The sequence below is a fragment of the Phyllobates terribilis genome, unplaced genomic scaffold, assembly GCF_046119375.1.
Source record: "Phyllobates terribilis strain yellow unplaced genomic scaffold, ASM4611937v1 Scaffold_11__3_contigs__length_659146591, whole genome shotgun sequence".
NCBI classification, from domain to species: Eukaryota; Metazoa; Chordata; class Amphibia; order Anura; family Dendrobatidae; genus Phyllobates; species Phyllobates terribilis.
Window position 1 is genome coordinate 644061126 of NW_027362771.1, and position 20391 is coordinate 644081516.

The 20391-nt window shown below is 50.8% G+C and overlaps 2 protein-coding genes across 6 annotated transcripts in view; both read right to left on the minus strand.

Moving 5' to 3' along the window:
* Positions 1–1647: 1647 nt before the first annotated feature.
* SPAG7 (sperm associated antigen 7) lies at positions 1648–6155 on the minus strand. Of its 2 annotated transcripts, none has more exons than XM_073651064.1 (7): positions 6000–6155; positions 4638–4705; positions 2732–2820; positions 2578–2662; positions 2372–2461; positions 2023–2179; positions 1648–1948 (listed from the first exon to the last, which is right to left on the minus strand). In XM_073651064.1, exons 1-7 carry the CDS (start codon positions 6082–6084, stop codon positions 1836–1838), a joined length of 687 nt encoding a protein of 228 aa, XP_073507165.1. In that variant the 5' UTR covers positions 6085–6155; the 3' UTR covers positions 1648–1835. The 2 variants fall into 2 exon arrangements, with proteins under 2 accessions (XP_073507165.1, XP_073507166.1); XM_073651065.1 differs by having other exon boundaries at positions 5923–6062.
* A 7375-nt stretch (positions 6156–13530) lies between these two features.
* CAMTA2 (calmodulin binding transcription activator 2) overlaps positions 13531–20391 on the minus strand; it is a 296591-nt gene continuing 289730 nt past the window's right edge. For all 4 annotated transcript variants that reach the window (XM_073654558.1, XM_073654557.1, XM_073654555.1 and 1 more), the window contains 2 exons: positions 15492–15566; positions 13531–15405 (listed from right to left, as the gene is read on the minus strand). In XM_073654558.1, coding sequence (XP_073510659.1) covers positions 15342–15405; positions 15492–15566 — 139 coding nt within the window. In that variant the 3' untranslated portion in view covers positions 13531–15341. The remainder of the gene's footprint in view (positions 15406–15491; positions 15567–20391) is intronic.

Consider the following 20391-nt stretch of genomic DNA (forward strand, 5'->3'; position numbering starts at 1 on the left):
TCCTCAGCCGGGGTCTTGGACTCTTCTTGCTCCTCAGCCGGGGTCTTGGACTCTTCTTGCTCCTCAGCCGGGGTCTTGGACTCTTCTTGCTCCTCAGCCGGGATCTTGGACTCTTCTTGCTCCTCAGCCGGGATCTTGGACTCTTCTTGCTCCTCAGCCGGGATCTTGGACTCTTCTTGCTCCTCAGCCGGGATCTTGGACTCTTCTTGCTCCTCAGCTGGGATCTTGGACTCTTCTTGCTCCTCAGCTGGGATCTTGGACTCTTCTTGCTCCTCAGCTGGGATCTTGGACTCTTCTTACAATTTGCTCCAGGTCTCATATGTGACGGCGTATTCTCCCAACGGCAATTGTAAGATCTCTCCACCGGTGATCAATGGGATTTAGAGCTGGTCTCATTGCTGCCACTTCAGATCTCTCCAGCGCTTTGTTTCCATCCATTTCTGGGGCTTCTTTATGTATGTTTGGAGTCAGTGTCCTGAGGGAAGACCCATGACTTAGGACGCAAACCCAGCTTTCTGACACTGGGCTCTACATGGACACCCAAAATCCTTTGGTAATCTTCAGATTTCATAATACCTCACACACAGTTTCAGCGGCAACAAAACAACCCCAAAACATCTGTGACCCTCCACCATATTTGACTGTAGGTATTGTGTTCTTTTCTTTGTAGGCCTCATTCCGTTTTCGGTAAACAGAAGATTGATGTGCTTTACCAAATTGCTCTATCTTGGTCTCATCTGTCCACAAGACTTTTGGCTCACTCGTGTACATTTTGGCTTACTGCAGTCTAGGTTTTTATGTCTCTGTGTCAGCAGTGGGGTCCTCCCGGGTCTCTGCCATAGCGCTTAATTTCATTCACATGTGGCTGGATAGTTCCTGCTGACACTGATACAAGGTGCCCTGCAGGCACAGGGTGCATTTCTTTGGAACTTGATTGGGGCTTATCCATCATCCGGACTATCCTGCGTTACAACCCTCCATCATTTTTTCTCTGCCGTCCACGTCCAGGGAGATTAGCTACAGTGCCATGGGTTGTAAACTTGATTATGTTGCGCACTGTGGACAGAGGAACATCGAGATCTCTGGACATGGACTTGTAACCTTGAGATTGTTGATATTGTTCAGCAATTTTGGTTCTCCAGTCCTCAGACAATTCTCTTCTCCTCTCTCTCTGTTCTCCATGCTTAGTGTGGCACAAAGACACATAATGCAAAGATTGCAACTTCTCCCCTCTATCTGATTTCAGGTGGGATTTTCATATTGCCCACACCTGTTACTTGCCACAGGTGAGTGTGAACGAGCATCACATGCTGGAAACAAAGATGTTTACTCACAATTCTGTCTGAAATTATGAACAATTTGCCTTTTTTTTGTGTTGTTTCATTACACACAAAAGAAATAATCATGTGTATAACAAAACATGTTTAAGCGCAATAAGTTTCTGGGAGAAATACTTCATTTTCTGGAACAAACCAAATATTAAAGTGTTCGAGGGCGGCCATGTTACAGCAGTAAGAAGCGGTGACTCCGGGTCAGATACGGAGACAAAGTCGTCTGTACACGAAGGATAATTTATAGATAAATCGTGTGATGGGCGTCACAAATGGCGGCCGAGCCAGGAAGTCACCACGCGTCACTGCCGCCATCTTTTATACTCTTTTACTTTAAAAAACTCTGAAGAATAACAGCATGACAAGGGTTAAAATGAGTCCAGAACACAAATAAAACCAGATTAAATAAGACGCTCGGGCACCGGAGAAGTCGCGCGTCCAACAGTCTGCGGCAGAACCGCGGCGTAAAAAATGAAGAATTCCCAAACACAGGAGACGCGGCGCTCAGGATTTCCCGGGCGCGGAGTCGCCGTCCTCCTGCTTTGATCGTTTCTTGGCTCGGATCTCGTTCATGGCCTCCTCGATGGATCGCGTGTCCCGCTTATTAGCGACTGGAACTGAGGAGAAAGGGGGAGACGTCAAGACCAAAGTCCCCACCAACCCCCGGTCCCAGATGCCATGCTTCCCTTACCGCAGCCGTACGCCTTGTTGGCCTGCAGGGTGTGCGCGGCGTCCTTGGCGGCCATCTTCCCGATCAGGTGACTGTACTTGTCTTTGTAGTCGCTATTCGGGTTGACACTTGATGGAGTCTTCATGGCGTCTTTCTCGGCCTCTCGTTGCGCCAACTCCTGAGAACACAGAAATAAATAATAATAATAATAATAATAATATTATACACACACGGCAGAAGCAGACGGGTCACCATAGTAACCAATGAAATGAAAGCAGCATTCTGATTGGCCTCCATGAGTCACATGGCCACAAGGCTCAACTTGCTCACAGCCCACAGTGCCCTCTGCTGGTGGCTGCAGGAAGCTTACCTTCATCTTCCTCTTCTCCTCAGCCTTCACAGGGTCCCACTCCTCCCCGCGGCGGTACGACTCCAGCTCCTCATCACACGGGGCGAACTCCTAAATATGGGGCACAGTGAGGTACACAGCCAATGAGAGGGACCCCCGAAACCCAACTCACCCCCATCACCCCGCAACCCCCCCCTCCACTAAGGAGCCCTGCCCCCCACACCCACCTTCTTAAATATCATGACGTATCTGCTCTCCTCGTCCTCCCCGAAGGAGAAGGAGGTCAGGCCGGCCACCTCCACCACGTCGTGTCTGTGTGAGAGGAGACGGCGGTCACCACACCGGCAAGTACAGAGCCGAGAAACGGGCGACGTTACTCACAGAATGCTGCGCTCCATCTTACTCATCGGCTGGAACTTCTTCTTCGTCTGAGAACTGTCCTGAATGAAGTCCGACACCGCCATCTCCATCTACAGGACAAGAGACACCCATCATGGGGCGGGGCCAACATACCAAACTATCCGCATCACCCTGCAGGGGGGGGCGGAGCCACAGCTCCCCTCTCTCTGCATCACCCTGCAGGGGGGGAGGGGCGGAGCCACAGCTCCCCTCTATCTGCATCACCCTGCGGGGGGGGGGGGGGGGGGGGGGGGGGGGGGGGGGGCGGAGCCACAGCTCCCCTCTATCCGCATCACCCTGCAGGGGGGGGAGGGGGGCGGAGCCACAGCTCCCCTCTATCCGCATCACCCTGCAGGGGGGGGTGGGGCGGAGCCACAGCTCCCCTCTATCCGCATCACCCTGGGGGGGGAGCCACAGCTCCCCTCTCTCTGCATCACCCTGCAGGGGGGGGGGGGGAAGGGGCGGAGCCACAGCTCCCCTCTATCTGCATCACCCTGCAGGGGGGGGGGGGGGGGGGGGCGCGGAGCCACAGCTCCCCTCTATCCGCATCACCCTGCAGGGGGGGAGGGGGGCGGAGCCACAGCTCCCCTCTATCCGCATCACCCTGCAGGGGGGGAGGGGGGCGGAGCCACAGCTCCCCTCTATCCGCATCACCCTGCAGGGGGGGAGGGGGGCGGAGCCACAGCTCCCCTCTATCCGCATCACCCTGCAGGGGGGGAGGGGCGGAGCCACAGCTCCCCTCTATCCGCATCACCCTGCAGGGGGGGAGGGGCGGAGCCACAGCTCCCCTCTATCTGCATCACCCTGCAGGGGGGGAGGGGGGCGGAGCCACAGCTCCCCTCTATCCGCATCACCCTGCGGGGGGGAGGGGGGCGGAGCCACAGCTCCCCTCTATCCGCATCACCCTGCAGGGGGGGAGGGGCGGAGCCACAGCTCCCCTCTATCCGCATCACCCTGCAGGGGGGGAGGGGCGGAGCCACAGCTCCCCTCTATCCGCATCACCCTGCAGGGGGGGAGGGGCGGAGCCACAGCTCCCCTCTATCTGCATCACCCTGCGGGGGGGGGGGGGGGGGGCGGAGCCACAGCTCCCCTCTATCCGCATCACCCTGCAGGGGGGGAGGGGGGCGGAGCCACAGCTCCCCTCTATCCGCATCACCCTGCAGGGGGGTGGGGCGGAGCCACAGCTCCCCTCTATCCGCATCACCCTGGGGGGGGAGCCACAGCTCCCCTCTCTCTGCATCACCCTGCAGGGGGGGGGGGGGGAAGGGGCGGAGCCACAGCTCCCCTCTATCTGCATCACCCTGCAGGGGGGGGGGGGGCGCGGAGCCACAGCTCCCCTCTATCCGCATCACCCTGCAGGGGGGGAGGGGGGCGGAGCCACAGCTCCCCTCTATCCGCATCACCCTGCAGGGGGGGAGGGGGGCGGAGCCACAGCTCCCCTCTATCCGCATCACCCTGCAGGGGGGGAGGGGCGGAGCCACAGCTCCCCTCTATCCGCATCACCCTGCAGGGGGGGAGGGGCGGAGCCACAGCTCCCCTCTATCCGCATCACCCTGCAGGGGGGGGGGGGAGGGGGGCGGAGCCACAGCTCCCCTCTATCCGCATCACCCTGCAGGGGGGGGAGGGGCGGAGCCACAGCTCCCCTCTATCTGCATCACCCTGGGGGGGGGGGGGGGGGGAGCCACAGCTCCCCTCTCTCCGCATCACCCTGCAGGGGGGGGGGGAAGGGGCGGAGCCACAGCTCCCCTCTATCCGCATCACCCTGCAGGGGGGGAGGGGCGGAGCCACAGCTCCCCTCTCTCTGCATCACCCTGCAGGGGGGGAGGGGCGGAGCCACAGCTCCCCTCTCTCTGCATCACCCTGCAGGGGGCGGGGCCTCTTCTCGCACCTTTTTTCTGAATTCCACTTTCTGCCTCTTCTCGTGCTCCTGCATCTTCTTCAGTCGGGCCGCTTGCTCTATATAAAATAAAGAAATAAATATTCACTTCCATGTCTCACATCGGTAAAGTCGGCTCAGCCGGATATCATTACAAACGGCGCCAGAGAGTGTCGCCGGACCGGACACTCCGACCACTGCAGATGCCCAGCCGCGGCCCGCCAGGAGGGGGTCGCCAACTTTATTTTTTGCATTAATTATTATTATTTTTAATAATAAATGAAGAGTCCTGTGTAACATTTATTCTTTATTTCTGCAGCCTCAGGGGGGGCGACACTTACACACCACAAATACAGGAGACCCTGAACATGGGAGACTGTGGGGCAAACTGTGACTGGTGTCCGCCCACATACAGAGGGGGAGGAGCCAGCAGCCACATGTCAGCAGGCCCCACCCACATTTACTGCAGGTGTCCGGCAGGCTACAGGCATACCAGCTTTACATAGCGAGCTTCAGCCCATTACACTTTGGACGTATGAGGACATCTCTGCGGGCTCTAGTGCCGAGCCCGCATGTTACCAGCACATGACAGCCGACATCTCCCCTAACAGCTTTGATTTTCCCCTCCCCCCACTTTCCAGTATATGATATGGTAAATCCAATGGTGTCCTTCAAATGTACAACTCGTCCCGCAAAAAAAAACACAAGCCCTCACACGGCCAAACTGACCGAAAAATAAAAAATGTTATGGCTCTGGGAAAAGGAGCAAAAAAATGAAAGCACAAAATCCAAGGTTATAAAGGGGTTAAAAGTGGACAAACATTTAATATTTGATCCCAATAATTCAACTTTTTTTCTTATTATAATATTAATACTTTACATTTCTTAAATTGTTGAAAAAAAAAAAAATAGATGACACTTTCCCTTTAAATAACACTGAGCTAAAACTAGAAGATCCTTCCAAGAGGCGGGACAAGGAATAGAACAGACATTACTATTAGCAAATCAGAGAAAAGGCCACGACCTCAAATAACCAATCACAAAGCAGCTGCGCCACAGTCTACACACGGAGCAGCCAATCATCTGCTACAAGGAAGAAGCTCAGCCAGTGGCAAACCTCAGCGCCTGCGCACAACAGCTGCAGCAGACCCGCCCAGACACGGACGCAACCAACCAGGACACAGCTGGGACGTGATGTCTCCGCTGATTGGTCGCTCATTTTATAACTGACACACGGATTGACCAATCAGAGGCCAGACATACGCCGGTTTGATTTATCGGTGCTAAAATGAAGTACCGGGAGTCCAGGAGGCGCCTGATAGCCCGGACCGGGAGCAGCTCACTGTGCGAGCGGGAATAGAGGAGCGGCCTCACCTCTGGCCTTCCGCCGGCTCTCCTGGTCCCCGACCTGCGGCGGCCGCTCCATGGAGCTGAGAATAGAACCGAGCAGATCCGCCATCTTGGATCCTGTGGGCGGACACGCGCCTGGACATAAAAGTGCGCGCGTCTTTAAAGGGGCGACTGCACATTGCCCCCCCTCCCCCCCCCGAGCATTAAAGGGGCAACGCAGCCCTGTGAGGGAAAAACGGCTGTAATGAGCTCCGTGTAATGTAACAGAGGGATATAACGCTCCGTGTAATGTAACAGGAGGATATAACGCTCCGTGTAATGTAACAGAGGGATATAACGCTCCGTGTAATGTAACAGAGGGATATAACGCTCCGTGTAATGTAACAGAGGGATATAACGCTCCGTGTAATGTAACAGAGGGATATAACGCTCCGTGTAATGTAACAGAGGGATATAACGCTCCGTGTAATGTAACAGGAGGATATAACGCTCCGTGTAATGTAACAGAGGGATATAACGCTCCGTGTAATGTAACAGGAGGATATAACGCTCCGTGTAATGTAACAGGAGGATATAACGCTCCGTGTAATGTAACAGGAGGATATAACGCTCCGTGTAATGTAACAGAGGGATATAACGCTCCGTGTAATGTAACAGGAGGATATAACGCTCCTTGTAATGTAACAGGAGGATATAACGCTCCGTGTAATGTAACAGGAGGATATAACGCTCCGTGTAATGTAACAGAGGGATATAACGCTCCGTGTAATGTAACAGGAGGATATAACGCTCCGTGTAATGTAACAGGAGGATATAACGCTCCGTGTAATGTAACAGAGGGATATAACGCTCCGTGTAATGTAACAGAGGGATATAACGCTCCGTGTAATGTAACAGGAGGATATAACGCTCCGTGTAATGTAACGGGGATATAACGCTCCGTGTAATGTAACAGAGAGATATAACGCTCCGTGTAATGTAACAGGAGGATATAACGCTCCGTGTAATGTAACAGGAGGATATAACGCTCCGTGTAATGTAACAGAGGGATATAACGCTCCGTGTAATGTAACAGGAGGATATAACGCTCCGTGTAATGTAACAGGAGGATATAACGCTCCGTGTAATGTAACGGGGATACAACGCTCCGTGTAATGTAACAGGAGGATATAACGCTCCGTGTAATGTAACAGGAGGATATAACGCTCCGTGTAATGTAACAGGAGGATATAACGCTCCGTGTAATGTAACAGGAGGATATAACGCTCCGTGTAATGTAACAGGAGGATATAACGCTCCGTGTAATGTAACGGGGATATAACGCTCCGTGTAATGTAACAGGAGGATATAACGCTCCGTGTAATGTAACAGGAGGATATAACGCTCCGTGTAATGTAACAAAGGGATATAACGCTCCGTGTAATGTAACAGGAGGATATAACGCTCCTTGTAATGTAACAGAGGGATATAACGCTCCGTGTAATGTAACAGAGGGATATAACGCTCCGTGTAATGTAACAGAGGGATATAACGCTCCGTGTAATGTAACAGAGGGATATAACGCTCCGTGTAATGTAACAGGAGGATATAACGCTCCGTGTAATGTAACAGAGGGATATAACGCTCCGTGTAATGTAACAGGAGGATATAACGCTCCGTGTAATGTAACAGAGGGATATAACGCTCCGTGTAATGTAACAGGAGGATATAACGCTCCGTGTAATGTAACAGAGGGATATAACGCTCCGTGTAATGTAACAGAGGGATATAACGCTCCGTGTAATGTAACAGGAGGATATAACGCTCCGTGTAATGTAACAGAGGGATATAACGCTCCGTGTAATGTAACAGGAGGATATAACGCTCCGTGTAATGTAACAGAGGGATATAACGCTCCGTGTAATGTAACAGGAGGATATAACGCTCCGTGTAATGTAACAGAGGGATATAACGCTCCGTGAAATGTAACAGGGATATAACGCTCCGTGTAATGTAACAGGAGGATATAACGCTCCGTGTAATGTAACAGGAGGATATAACGCTCCGTGTAATGTAACAGGAGGATATAACGCTCCGTGTAATGTAACAGGAGGATATAACGCTCCGTGTAATGTAACAGGAGGATATAACGCTCCGTGTAATGTAACAGGGGGATATAACGCTCCGTGTAATGTAACAGGAGGATATAACGCTCCGTGTAATGTAACAGGAGGATATAACGCTCCGTGTAATGTAACAGAGGGATATAACGCTCCGTGTAATGTAACAGAGGGATATAACGCTCCGTGTAATGTAACAGGGGGATATAACGCTCCGTGTAATGTAACAGAGGGATATAACGCTCCGTGTAATGTAACAGGGGGATATAACGCTCCGTGTAATGTAACAGGAGGATATAACGCTCCGTGTAATGTAACAGGGGGATATAACGCTCCGTGTAATGTAACAGAGGGATATAACGCTCCGTGTAATGTAACAGGGGGATATAACGCTCCGTGTAATGTAACAGGAGGATATAACGCTCCGTGTAATGTAACAGGAGGATATAACGCTCCGTGTAATGTAACAGAGGGATATAACGCTCCGTGTAATGTAACAGGAGGATATAACGCTCCGTGTAATGTAACAGAGGGATATAACGCTCCGTGTAATGTAACAGGAGGATATAACGCTCCGTGTAATGTAACAGGGGGATATAACGCTCCGTGTAATGTAACAGGAGGATATAACGCTCCTTGTAATGTAACAGGAGGATATAACGCTCCGTGTAATGTAACAGAGGGATATAACGCTCCGTGTAATGTAACAGGGGGATATAACGCTCCGTGTAATGTAACAGGAGGATATAACGCTCCGTGTAATGTAACAGGAGGATATAACGCTCCGTGTAATGTAACAGGAGGATATAACGCTCCGTGTAATGTAACAGGAGGATATAACGCTCCGTGTAATGTAACAGGAGGATATAACGCTCCGTGTAATGTAACAGGGGGATATAACGCTCCGTGTAATGTAACAGGAGGATATAACGCTCCGTGTAATGTAACGGGGATATAACGCTCCGTGTAATGTAACAGGAGGATATAACGCTCCGTGTAATGTAACAGGAGGATATAACGCTCCGTGTAATGTAACAGGAGGATATAACGCTCCGTGTAATGTAACAGGAGGATATAACGCTCCGTGTAATGTAACAGGAGGATATAACGCTCCGTGTAATGTAACAGGAGGATATAACGCTCCGTGTAATGTAACAGGAGGATATAACGCTCCGTGTAATGTAACAGGGGGATATAACGCTCCGTGTAATGTAACAGGAGGATATAACGCTCCGTGTAATGTAACAGGAGGATATAACGCTCCGTGTAATGTAACAGGAGGATATAACGCTCCGTGTAATGTAACAGGAGGATATAACGCTCCGTGTAATGTAACAGGGGGATATAACGCTCCGTGTAATGTAACAGGAGGATATAACGCTCCGTGTAATGTAACAGGAGGATATAACGCTCCGTGTAATGTAACAGGAGGATATAACGCTCCGTGTAATATAATCTAAATTTTGTTGGAAAAATGAGAAATCGCCGGTCATCTTTTAACCCTTATAGCTCCCTAATAAAAAAAATGTTGGTTCCAAAATTGTGCTGATGTAAAGTAGACATGTGGGAAATGTTATTTATTAACTATTTGTGTGACAGATCGCTCTGATTTAAGGGCATAAAAATTCAAATTTTGAAAATTGCAAAATTTTCGCCAAATTTCCATTTTTTTCACAAATAAACGCAAGTGATATCGAAGAAATTTTACCACAATCATGAAGTACAATATGTCACGAAAAAACAGTCTCAGAATCAGGGGGATCCGATGAAGCTCCAGAGTAATTAACTCATAAAGTGACAGTGGTCAGAATTGTAAACATTGGCCCCGTCATTAACGTGCAGACCACCCTCGGGGGTAAAGGGGTGAAGGCTCAGGTGAAGGCTCATGGAATATTCTTCATTGTTTCAGCTAAAGTAACTGCTTAAGGGGGAGGGTGTCATGACTTGTGACCTGTGGGAGGGGGCTGACCCCAGGGAGGAAAGAGGACAAATGTTTTAGTGAGAATTGTGTGGAAGGACATCGAAGGAATAGGAGGGAGACTGTGGTTCTGGACCATGAACGGATCGACGGGATGTGGAGATCAGTACCGACGGCTGGATAAGCGTGCTGCAGTTGTGGATATGTCGTTTGGATTTACACTTTCCTGAAGGACGGCTGCTCCTGGATACCTGTGCTTCCATCGTTTTATCTGTCATCTGGAGGATCGTGGACTGTGGCTACAGACTATACTGGCTGGAGATGCGAAATCTGTGGGCCAACCAATAGTTGTGAGACAGTGAATACGGCCTGATACAAAGCCAGTGGAACTACTGATCCCAGGTTGGGAACTTAAGGACTGAGAGAACAGTATTTTCGCCATTTACCTGGAATTGCTTTATTACCATGGCTGTGATCAATAAAATATTGTTGCATCGTTAACCTGCCTAGGAGATTACTTACAACCCACAACCTCAGATCTTTACACTTTATATATTAGTGTTATCAGTCATTGTACAGGATGGGGAGGAGGTGAGCTGTGACATCACCTATTGTGAATGGTGGATCCTGTGTTATCTACTGTATATAAAGGAGTTATCATTGTACAGGAGGGGGAGGAGGTGAGCTGTGACATCACCTATTGCGAATGGTGGATTCTGTGTTATTTACTGTATATAGAGGAGTTATCAGTCATTGTACAGGAGGGGGAGGAAGTGAGCTGTGACATCACCTTTTGTGTATGGTGGATCCCATTTAACCCTCCATGTACTGAGGTATTTCCTTTTATTGTAATCCTGTTTGCGATGGGATTACCGACGCTCATTGTTGCTTTCTGCCATCACTGACTCGGTTGTTTTCTGCCAATTCATCATTTACGGTTTTTTAAAACGACGTCTGTAAATTTTCCCACTGTCTTTTATTTTTTTTTCTTTTTGTTCATCAGAAATTATTGCACATTTTAAAGGATCGTGCGACTTTTTACTTTAAAGTGGCACAAAAAAAAATGTCATCAATCGGCATTCGCCATTTTACAGAACTTGTCACTAAAATTGGCAAAACACACCGGGCCCTCAGACGGAGATCCACCGAATTCATCTCTTCAGTCTCGGGGGGGACACGGGGGCAGGTTTGAGTTTCATCAGATAAAGTGGTCCTCCTTATGGGGTTTCTTCTTGCCAAGTGTCCTTCCCAGGTTCCACAAGGTGAAAGGGGACGAGACGTCCTTTTTTAGGGTCACGAGGCCCCCATAGCGTAGGGTCACGGGGCCCCCATAGCGTAGGGTCACAGGGCCCCTACAGTTTCATCTCAGTCTGTCCTACCATTGTGAGCAGCAGACGGGGGGAGATGGAGGAGCAGCAGACGGGGGGAGATGGAGGAGCAGCAGACGGGGGGAGATGGAGGAGCAGCAGACGGGGGGAGATGGAGAAGCAGCAGACGGGGGGAGATGGAGAAGCAGCAGACGGGGGGAGATGGAGAAGCAGCAGACGGGGGGAGATGGAGAAGCAGCAGACGGGGGGAGATGGAGAAGCAGCAGACGGGGGGAGATGGAGGAGCAGCAGACGGGGGGAGATGGAGGAGCAGCAGACGGGGGGAGATGGAGGAGCAGCAGACGGGGGGAGATGGAGAAGCAGCAGACGGGGGGAGATGGAGAAGCAGCAGACGGGGGGAGATGGAGAAGCAGCAGACGGGGGGAGATGGAGAAGCAGCAGACGGGGGGAGATGGAGAAGCAGCAGACGGGGGGAGATGGAGAAGCAGCAGACGGGGGGAGATGGAGAAGCAGCAGACGGGGGGAGATGGAGGAGCAGCAGACGGGGGAGATGGAGAAGCAGCAGACGGGGGGAGATGGAGAAGCAGCAGACGGGGGGAGATGGAGAAGCAGCAGACGGGGGAGATGGAGAAGCAGCAGACGGGGGGAGATGGAGGAGCAGCAGACGGGGGGAGATGGAGGAGCAGCAGACGGGGGGAGATGGAGAAGCAGCAGACGGGGGAGATGGAGAAGCAGCAGACGGGGGGAGATGGAGAAGCAGCAGACGGGGGGAGATGGAGAAGCAGCAGACGGGGGGAGATGGAGAAGCAGCAGACGGGGGGAGATGGAGAAGCAGCAGACGGGGGGAGATGGAGAAGCAGCAGACGGGGGGAGATGGAGAAGCAGCAGACGGGGGGAGATGGAGAAGCAGCAGACGGGGGGAGATGGAGAAGCAGCAGACGGGGGGAGATGGAGAAGCAGCAGACGGGGGGAGATGGAGGAGCAGCAGACGGGGGGAGATGGAGAAGCAGCAGACGGGGGGAGATGGAGAAGCAGCAGACGGGGGGGAGATGGAGAAGCAGCAGACGGGGGGAGATGGAGAAGCAGCAGACGGGGGGAGATGGAGGAGCAGCAGACGGGGGGAGATGGAGAAGCAGCAGACGGGGGGAGATGGAGAAGCAGCAGACGGGGGGAGATGGAGAAGCAGCAGACGGGGGGAGATGGAGAAGCAGCAGACGGGGGGAGATGGAGAAGCAGCAGACGGGGGGAGATGGAGAAGCAGCAGACGGGGGGAGATGGAGAAGCAGCAGACGGGGGGAGATGGAGAAGCAGCAGACGGGGGGAGATGGAGAAGCAGCAGACGGGGGGAGATGGAGAAGCAGCAGACGGGGGGAGATGGAGAAGCAGCAGACGGGGGGAGATGGAGAAGCAGCAGACGGGGGGAGATGGAGAAGCAGCAGACGGGGGGAGATGGAGAAGCAGCAGACGGGGGGAGATGGAGAAGCAGCAGACGGGGGGAGATGGAGAAGCAGCAGACGGGGGGAGATGGAGGAGCAGCAGACGGGGGGAGATGGAGGAGCAGCAGACTGGGGGAGATGGAGGAGCAGCAGACTGGGGGAGATGGAGGAGCAGCAGACGGGGGAGATGGAGGAGCAGCAGCAGCAGACTGGGGGAGATGGAGGAGCAGCGCCCAGGAGAGGCAGCGACCTGCACGCCACAGGCCGTGTGCAGACTCCTCCCACTGCAGGGAGAGCAGAGATGATTGGATGATACTAGCATGACATCATCCACAGGACACAGTGCATTCTGGGATATCTCTTCTAGGCGACAGAATAACCACAGGAGCTTTCATTCCGGCCAATTCAGCATTTTAATGTAAATTGTTACAAAGTCATGCAAAAAAATAAATAAAAAGAAGCAAGAAAATAAAAAAAACAATAAAAAATACTCAGAACAAAGCCGGAAATTCTGGAGGAAAAAAACACTGATCAGTTCTTGCATTTTCAAAAGGTTTGCATGTGAAGCAGGCAATAAATTCTAGAATATCAGAAAATTTCTATATTACAATATTTACATTTAGTTTCCATGCAAAATCCCCCCCTCCCTCCCTGCGGTTCGCTCCGAAAAATAGCTTTTTTTTTTTTTACTTAATTTTCTTTTTTTAAATAGAATTTCTCCTGTTCACAATCTGTAGTGTTAAATATTTTAAGGTGTTTTTTTTTTCAGTTTCATTTATTTTATTTTTTTTTATATATATATATATTTTTTTGCCGTCCTCCGCTGTGGAGGATGGGAGTCACATGATTGGGAAAGTGGGGTCAATAACGGACACAAAAGAGGGTAACGGGGACCGATCTCCTGGAGGAAACTCCGCGCACCTAGAAACGAGGCGAGGAGGAAAGCCACATTTCTTCAGGTATTAAGACAGTGGATTTTCCATCAATCTTTCACATTTCATGTAACTGGCGGTGTGTCGGGAAGGATTCTCTATGTCACAGCATTGCCATCTAATGCTTCCCGGAGATTTTTGTGCATTTGCTGCGGAGGAATTCGAGGGTCTCTATGTAATCAGAATGTAAAGTTTGTGGAAATAAAAATACAAAAGGTTTTTTTTTTCCTGTTGTTCTTGAATACAGAAGATTCTGACTGATAAAGGAGACAAACGATGAAAACTAATGGGCAAAAGCCCGTAAGAGAGGGATCGGGAGACTGAGACCCCGCGGCCGCGCCATCGGAGGACACTGCCGCTTCTCATCGTCCTTTATCCGGTAAGAATCTTTATATATTTTAATAATTGTGATCTGGAAAAAAAAAAAAGCCCGAAATCTAAAGTTGGATGACGTGGGGTCTGACGTGGGGGTCTGACGTGGGGTCTGACGTGGGGGTCTGACGTGGGGGTCTGACGTGGGGGTCTGACGTGGGGGTCTGACGTGGGGGTCTGACGTGGGGGTCTGACGTGCGGTCTGACGTGCGGTCTGGCGTGGGGTCTGGCGTGGGGGTCTGACGTGGGGTCTGGCGTGGGGTCTGGCGTGGGGGTCTGACGTGCGGTCTGGCGTGGGGTCTGACGTGGGGTCTGATGTGGGGTCTGGCGTGCGGTCTGGCGTGCGGTCTGGCGTACGGTCTGGCGTGGGGGTCTGACGTGGGGGTCTGACGTGCGGTCTGGCGTGGGGCCGTTACTGCAGATGCTGCTGCACTCATTAGTCGGCTGACGACAGCGAGACCCCGACGCGGCCCCCACATTCAGCAGAGGCACCGTCTTAGTAAGTGAGCCGGACCCCCGGACATGTCTCGCCCCCCCCAATCTGTACAGCACTGATGCGCTAAATGCCCGTTCCGGCAGCGTCCGCCCCATCAGCAGCGAGAGGACAAAGTAAAATAGTGCAATAGACTCTCCAAGAGGAAAGTGCCGACATCGGGCAGCGGACGTCTGCGGAGACCCCGGATTTGTGCATCGTCTTGCAGAGCGCCCCCCGTAGGACATAGTGATGTCAGAGACGCCAAAACCCAAAAATACAAGGACTGAAAAAGCTTTACAAAAACATGACAAAAATACCATGAAAAATCGTCTGCAATAACCGTAAAAAAAAGAGAAAAACATAAGAATCATAGAATATCCGAGTATCAAAGTGCATGAAATGACGCCAGTGAAATAAATAATCCAGCTGCCTGAGGCCACAATGTACAGATATATATATGTATATACACACAGCCCTATATATATATGTATAGATTTATATGCGGATATATACACACCAATACGTACAGCCACATGCACCGGTGAGCGGCCCCCGAGCACTCACAAATACATGTATATACACACACGGGGCCGCAGGAACGTGCAGGTATACAGACACATATGTGCTACAGGCACCTGCACACATGGCGGCTGCACACAGGGGGCGCTGCACCCAGCAGCTCATAAGAGGTATGAGTGATACCACCCGTCGTCCCGGCTCGCAGGCGTAGGCAGCGCACAGTATGGCACAGGCCAGCCCGCTCCGGCGCTGCCTCCCAGGGTCCGTGATCTAGCAGGAGCGAGGGGTTAATTGGTCAGTCCCCTCTTCTGTAGACAGTCCAGGTCCTGCGCCTGCTTCATCTCCTTCATCCTGTGAGGGATCACAAAAGTGCGTCAGGTAGGAGGTCCCCCCAAATACTCACAGCAGCGGTGGCGGACCCCAAACCCTCCCTGTACCTGTGACGGCAGCGGCGGAGGAAGCGCATGATCTTACGGGCGGCCTGATCCTGCTTCTTGGTGAGAAATGAGCCCCTAGGAAAGGCAGGAGAAGGGTCAGGAACACCGCGTCACAGAGCCGAGGCCGGCTGCAATCACTCATCAGTGCGAGGCACGAGCAGGGGATATACTGTATATAAACTACTGAGCGGCCACAACTCATCAGTACGAGGCATGAGCAGGGGATATACTGTATATAATAAGAAGAGTGATTACTGAGCAGCCATCACTCATCAGTGCGAGGCATGACCAGAGGATATACTGTATATAAAAGAGTGATTACCAGGCGGCCATCACTCATCAGTGCGAGGCAAGAGCAGGGGATATACTGTATATATAATACAGAGAGTGATTACTGAGCGTCCATCACTCATCAGTGCGAGGCATGAGCAGAGGATATACTGTATATAATATGGAGAGTGATCACTGAGCAGCCATCACTCATCAGTGCGAGGCACGAGCAGGGGATATACTGCATATATAATAAAGAGAGTGATTACTGAGCGGCCATCACTCATCAGTGCGAGGCACAAGCAGGGGATATACTGTATATAATACGGAGTGTGATTACTGGGCATCCATCATTCATCAGTGCGAGGCACGAGCAGAGGATATACTCTATATAATACGGAGTGTGATTACTGGGCGTACATCACTCATCAGTGAGAGGCACGAGCAGAGGATATACTGTATATAATACGGAGTGTGATTACTGGGCATCCATCATTCATCAGTGCGAGGCACGAGCAGGGGATATACTGTATATAATACGGAGTGTGATTACTGGGCATCCATCACTCATCAGTGCCAGGCAAGAGCAGGGGATATACTGTATATAATACGGAGTGTGATTACTGGGCGGCCATCACTCATCAGTGCCAGGCAAGAGCAGGGGATATACTGTATATAATACGGAGTGTGATTACTGGGCGGCCATCACTCATCAGTGCGAGGCACGAGCAGAGGATATACTGTATATAATACGGAGTGTGATTACTGGGCGTCCATCACTCATCAGTGCGAGGCACGAGCAGGGGATATACTGTATATAATATGGAGTGTGATTACTGGGCATCCATCATTCATCAGTGCGAGGCACGAGCATGGGATATACTGTATACAATACGGAGTCTGATTACTGGGGATCCATCACTCATCAGTGCGAGGCACGAGCAGGGAATATACTGTATATAATATGGAGTGTGATTACTGGGCGTCCATCACTCATCAGTGTGAGGCACGAGCAGGGAATATACTGTATATAATACGGAATCTGATTACTGAGCGTCCATCACTCATCAGTGCGAGGCACGAGCAGGGGATATACTGTATATAATACGGAGTGTGATTACTGGGGGTCCATCACTCATCAGTGCGAGGCACGAGCAGGGGATATACTGTATATAATATGGAGTGTGATTACTGGGGGTCCATCACTCATCAGTGCGAGGCACGAGCAGGGAATATACTGTATATAATACGGAATCTGATTACTGAGCGTCCATCACTCATCAGTGCGAGGCACGAGCAGGGGACATACTGTATATAATACGGAGTGTGATTACTGGGCGTCCATCACTCATCAGTGCGAGGCACGAGCAGGGGATATACTGTATATAATATGGAGTGTGATTACTGGGCGTCCATCACTCATCAGTGCGAGGCACGAGCAGGGGATATACTGTATATAATATGGAGTGTGATTACTGGGCGTCCATCACTCATCAGTGCGAGGCACGAGCAGGGGATATACTGTATATAATACGGAGTGTGATTACTGGGCGTCCATCACTCATCAGTGCGAGGCACGAGCAGGGGATATACTGTATATAATATGGAGTGTGATTACTGGGAATCCATCACTCATCAGTGCGAGGCACGAGCAGGGGATATACTGTATATAATATGGAGTGTGATTACTGGGGGTCCATCACTCATCAGTGCGAGGCACGAGCAGGGGATATACTGTATATAATACGGAGTGTGATTACTAGGCGTCCATCACTCATCAGTGTGAGGCACGAGCAGGGGATATACTGTATATAATATGGAGTGTGATTACTGGGCGTCCATCACTCATCAGTGCGAGGCACGAGCAGGGGATATACTGTATATAATACGGAGTGTGATTACTGGGCGTCCATCACTCATCAGTGCGAGGCACGAGCAGGGGATATACTGTATATAATACGGAGTGTGATTACTGGGCATCCATCACTCATCAGTGCCAGGCACGAGCAGGGGTTATACTGTATATAATATGGAGTGTGATTACTGGGCATCCATCACTCATCAGTGCGAGGCACAAGCAGGGGATATACTGTATATAATATGGAGTGTGATTACTCGGCATCCATCACTCATCAGTGCGAGGCACGAGCAGGGGATATACTGTATATTATACGGAGTGTGATTACTGGGCATCCATCACTCATCAGTGCCAGGCACGAGCAGGGGTTATACTGTATATAATATGGAGTGTGATTACTGGGCATCCATCACTCATCAGTGCGAGGCACGAGCAGGGGATATACTGTATATAATATGGAGTGTGATTACTGGGCGTCCATCACTCATCAGTGCGAGGCACGAGCAGAGGATATACTGTATATAATATGGAGTGTGATTACTGGGCGTCCATCACTCATCAGTGCGAGGCACAAGCAGGGGATATACTGTATATAATATGGAGTGTGATTACTGGGCGTCCATCACTCATCAGTGCCAGGCACGAGCAGGGGATACACTACATATAATACGGAGTGTGATTACTGGGCGTCCATCACTCATCAGTGCCAGGCACGAGCAGGGGATATACTGTATATAATATGGAGTGTGATTACTGGGGGTCCATCACTCATCAGTGCAAGGCACGAGCAGGGGATATACTGTATATAATACGGAGTGTGATTACTGGGGGTCCATCACTCATCAGTGCCAGGCACGAGCAGGGGATATACTGTATATAATACGGAGTGTGATTACTCGGCATCCATCACTCATCAGTGCCAGGCACGAGCAGGGGATATACTGTATATAATACGGAGTGTGATTACTGGGCGTCCATCACTCATCAGTGCGAGGCACAAGCAGGGGATATACTGTATATAATATGGAGAGTGATTACTGGGGGTCCATCACTCATCAGTGCGAGGCACGAGCAGGGGATATACTGTATATAATATGGAGAGTGATTACTGGGGGTCCATCACTCATCAGTGCGAGGCACGAGCAGGGGATATACTGTATATAATACGGAGTGTGATTACTGGGCATCCATCACTCATCAGTGCGAGGCACGAGCAGGGGATATACTGTATATAATACGGAGTGTGATTACTGGGGATCCATCACTCATCAGTGCAAGGCACGAGCAGGGGATATACTGTATATAATACGGAGTGTGATTACTGGGCGTCCATCACTCATCAGTGCCAGGCACGAGCAGGGGATATACTGTATATAATACGGAGTGTGATTACTGGGCGTCCATCACTCATCAGTGCCAGGCACGAGCAGGGGATATACTGTATATAATATGGAGTGTGATTACTGGGGGTCCATCACTCATCAGTGCGAGGCACGAGCAGGGGATATACTGTATATAATACGGAGTGTGATTACTTGGCATCCATCACTCATCAGTGCGAGGCACGAGCAGGGGATATACTGTATATAATACGGAGTGTGATTACTGGGGATCCATCACTCATCAGTGCAAGGCACGAGCAGGGGATATACTGTATATAATATGGAGTGTGATTACTGGGGGTCCATCACTCATCAGTGCGAGGCACGAGCAGGGGATATACTGTATATAATATGGAGTCTGATTACTCGGCATCCATCACTCATCAGTGCGAGGCATGGGCAGGGGATATACTGCATATATAATACAGAGAGTGATTACTGGCGTCCATCACTCATCAGTGCGAGGCACGAGCAGGGGATATACTGTATATAATATGGAGTGTGATTACTGGGCGTCCATCACTCATCAGTGTGAGGCACGAGCAGAGGATATACTGTATATAATATGGAGTGTGATTACTGGGCGTCCATCACTCATCAGTGCGAGGCACAAGCAGGGGATATACTGTATATAATATGGAGTGTGATTACTGGGCATCCATCATTCATCAGTGCGAGGCACAAGCAGGGGATATACTGTATATAATATGGAGTGTGATTACTGGGCGTCCATCACTCATCAGTGCCAGGCACGAGCAGGGGATATACTGTATATAATACGGAGTGTGATTACTGGGGGTCCATCACTCATCAGTGCGAGGCACGAGCAGGGGATATACTGTATATAATACGGAGTGTGATTACTGGGGGTCCATCACTCATCAGTGCGAGGCACGAGCAGGGGATATACTGTATATAATACGGAGTGTGATTACTGGGGGTCCATCACTCATCAGTGCCAGGCACGAGCAGGGGATATACTGTATATAATACGGAGTGTGATTACTCGGCATCCATCACTCATCAGTGCCAGGCACGAGCAGGGGATATACTGTATATAATACGGAGTGTGATTACTGGGCGTCCATCACTCATCAGTGCGAGGCACAAGCAGGGGATAAACTGTATATAATATGGAGTGTGATTACTGGGGGTCCATCACTCATCAGTGCGAGGCACGAGCAGGGGATATACTGTATATAATACGGAGTGTGATTACTGGGCATCCATCACTCATCAGTGCGAGGCACGAGCAGGGGATATACTGTATATAATACGGAGTGTGATTACTGGGGGTCCATCACTCATCAGTGCCAGGCACGAGCAGGGAATATACTGTATATAATACGGAGTGTGATTACTGGGGGTCCATCACTCATCAGTGCGAGGC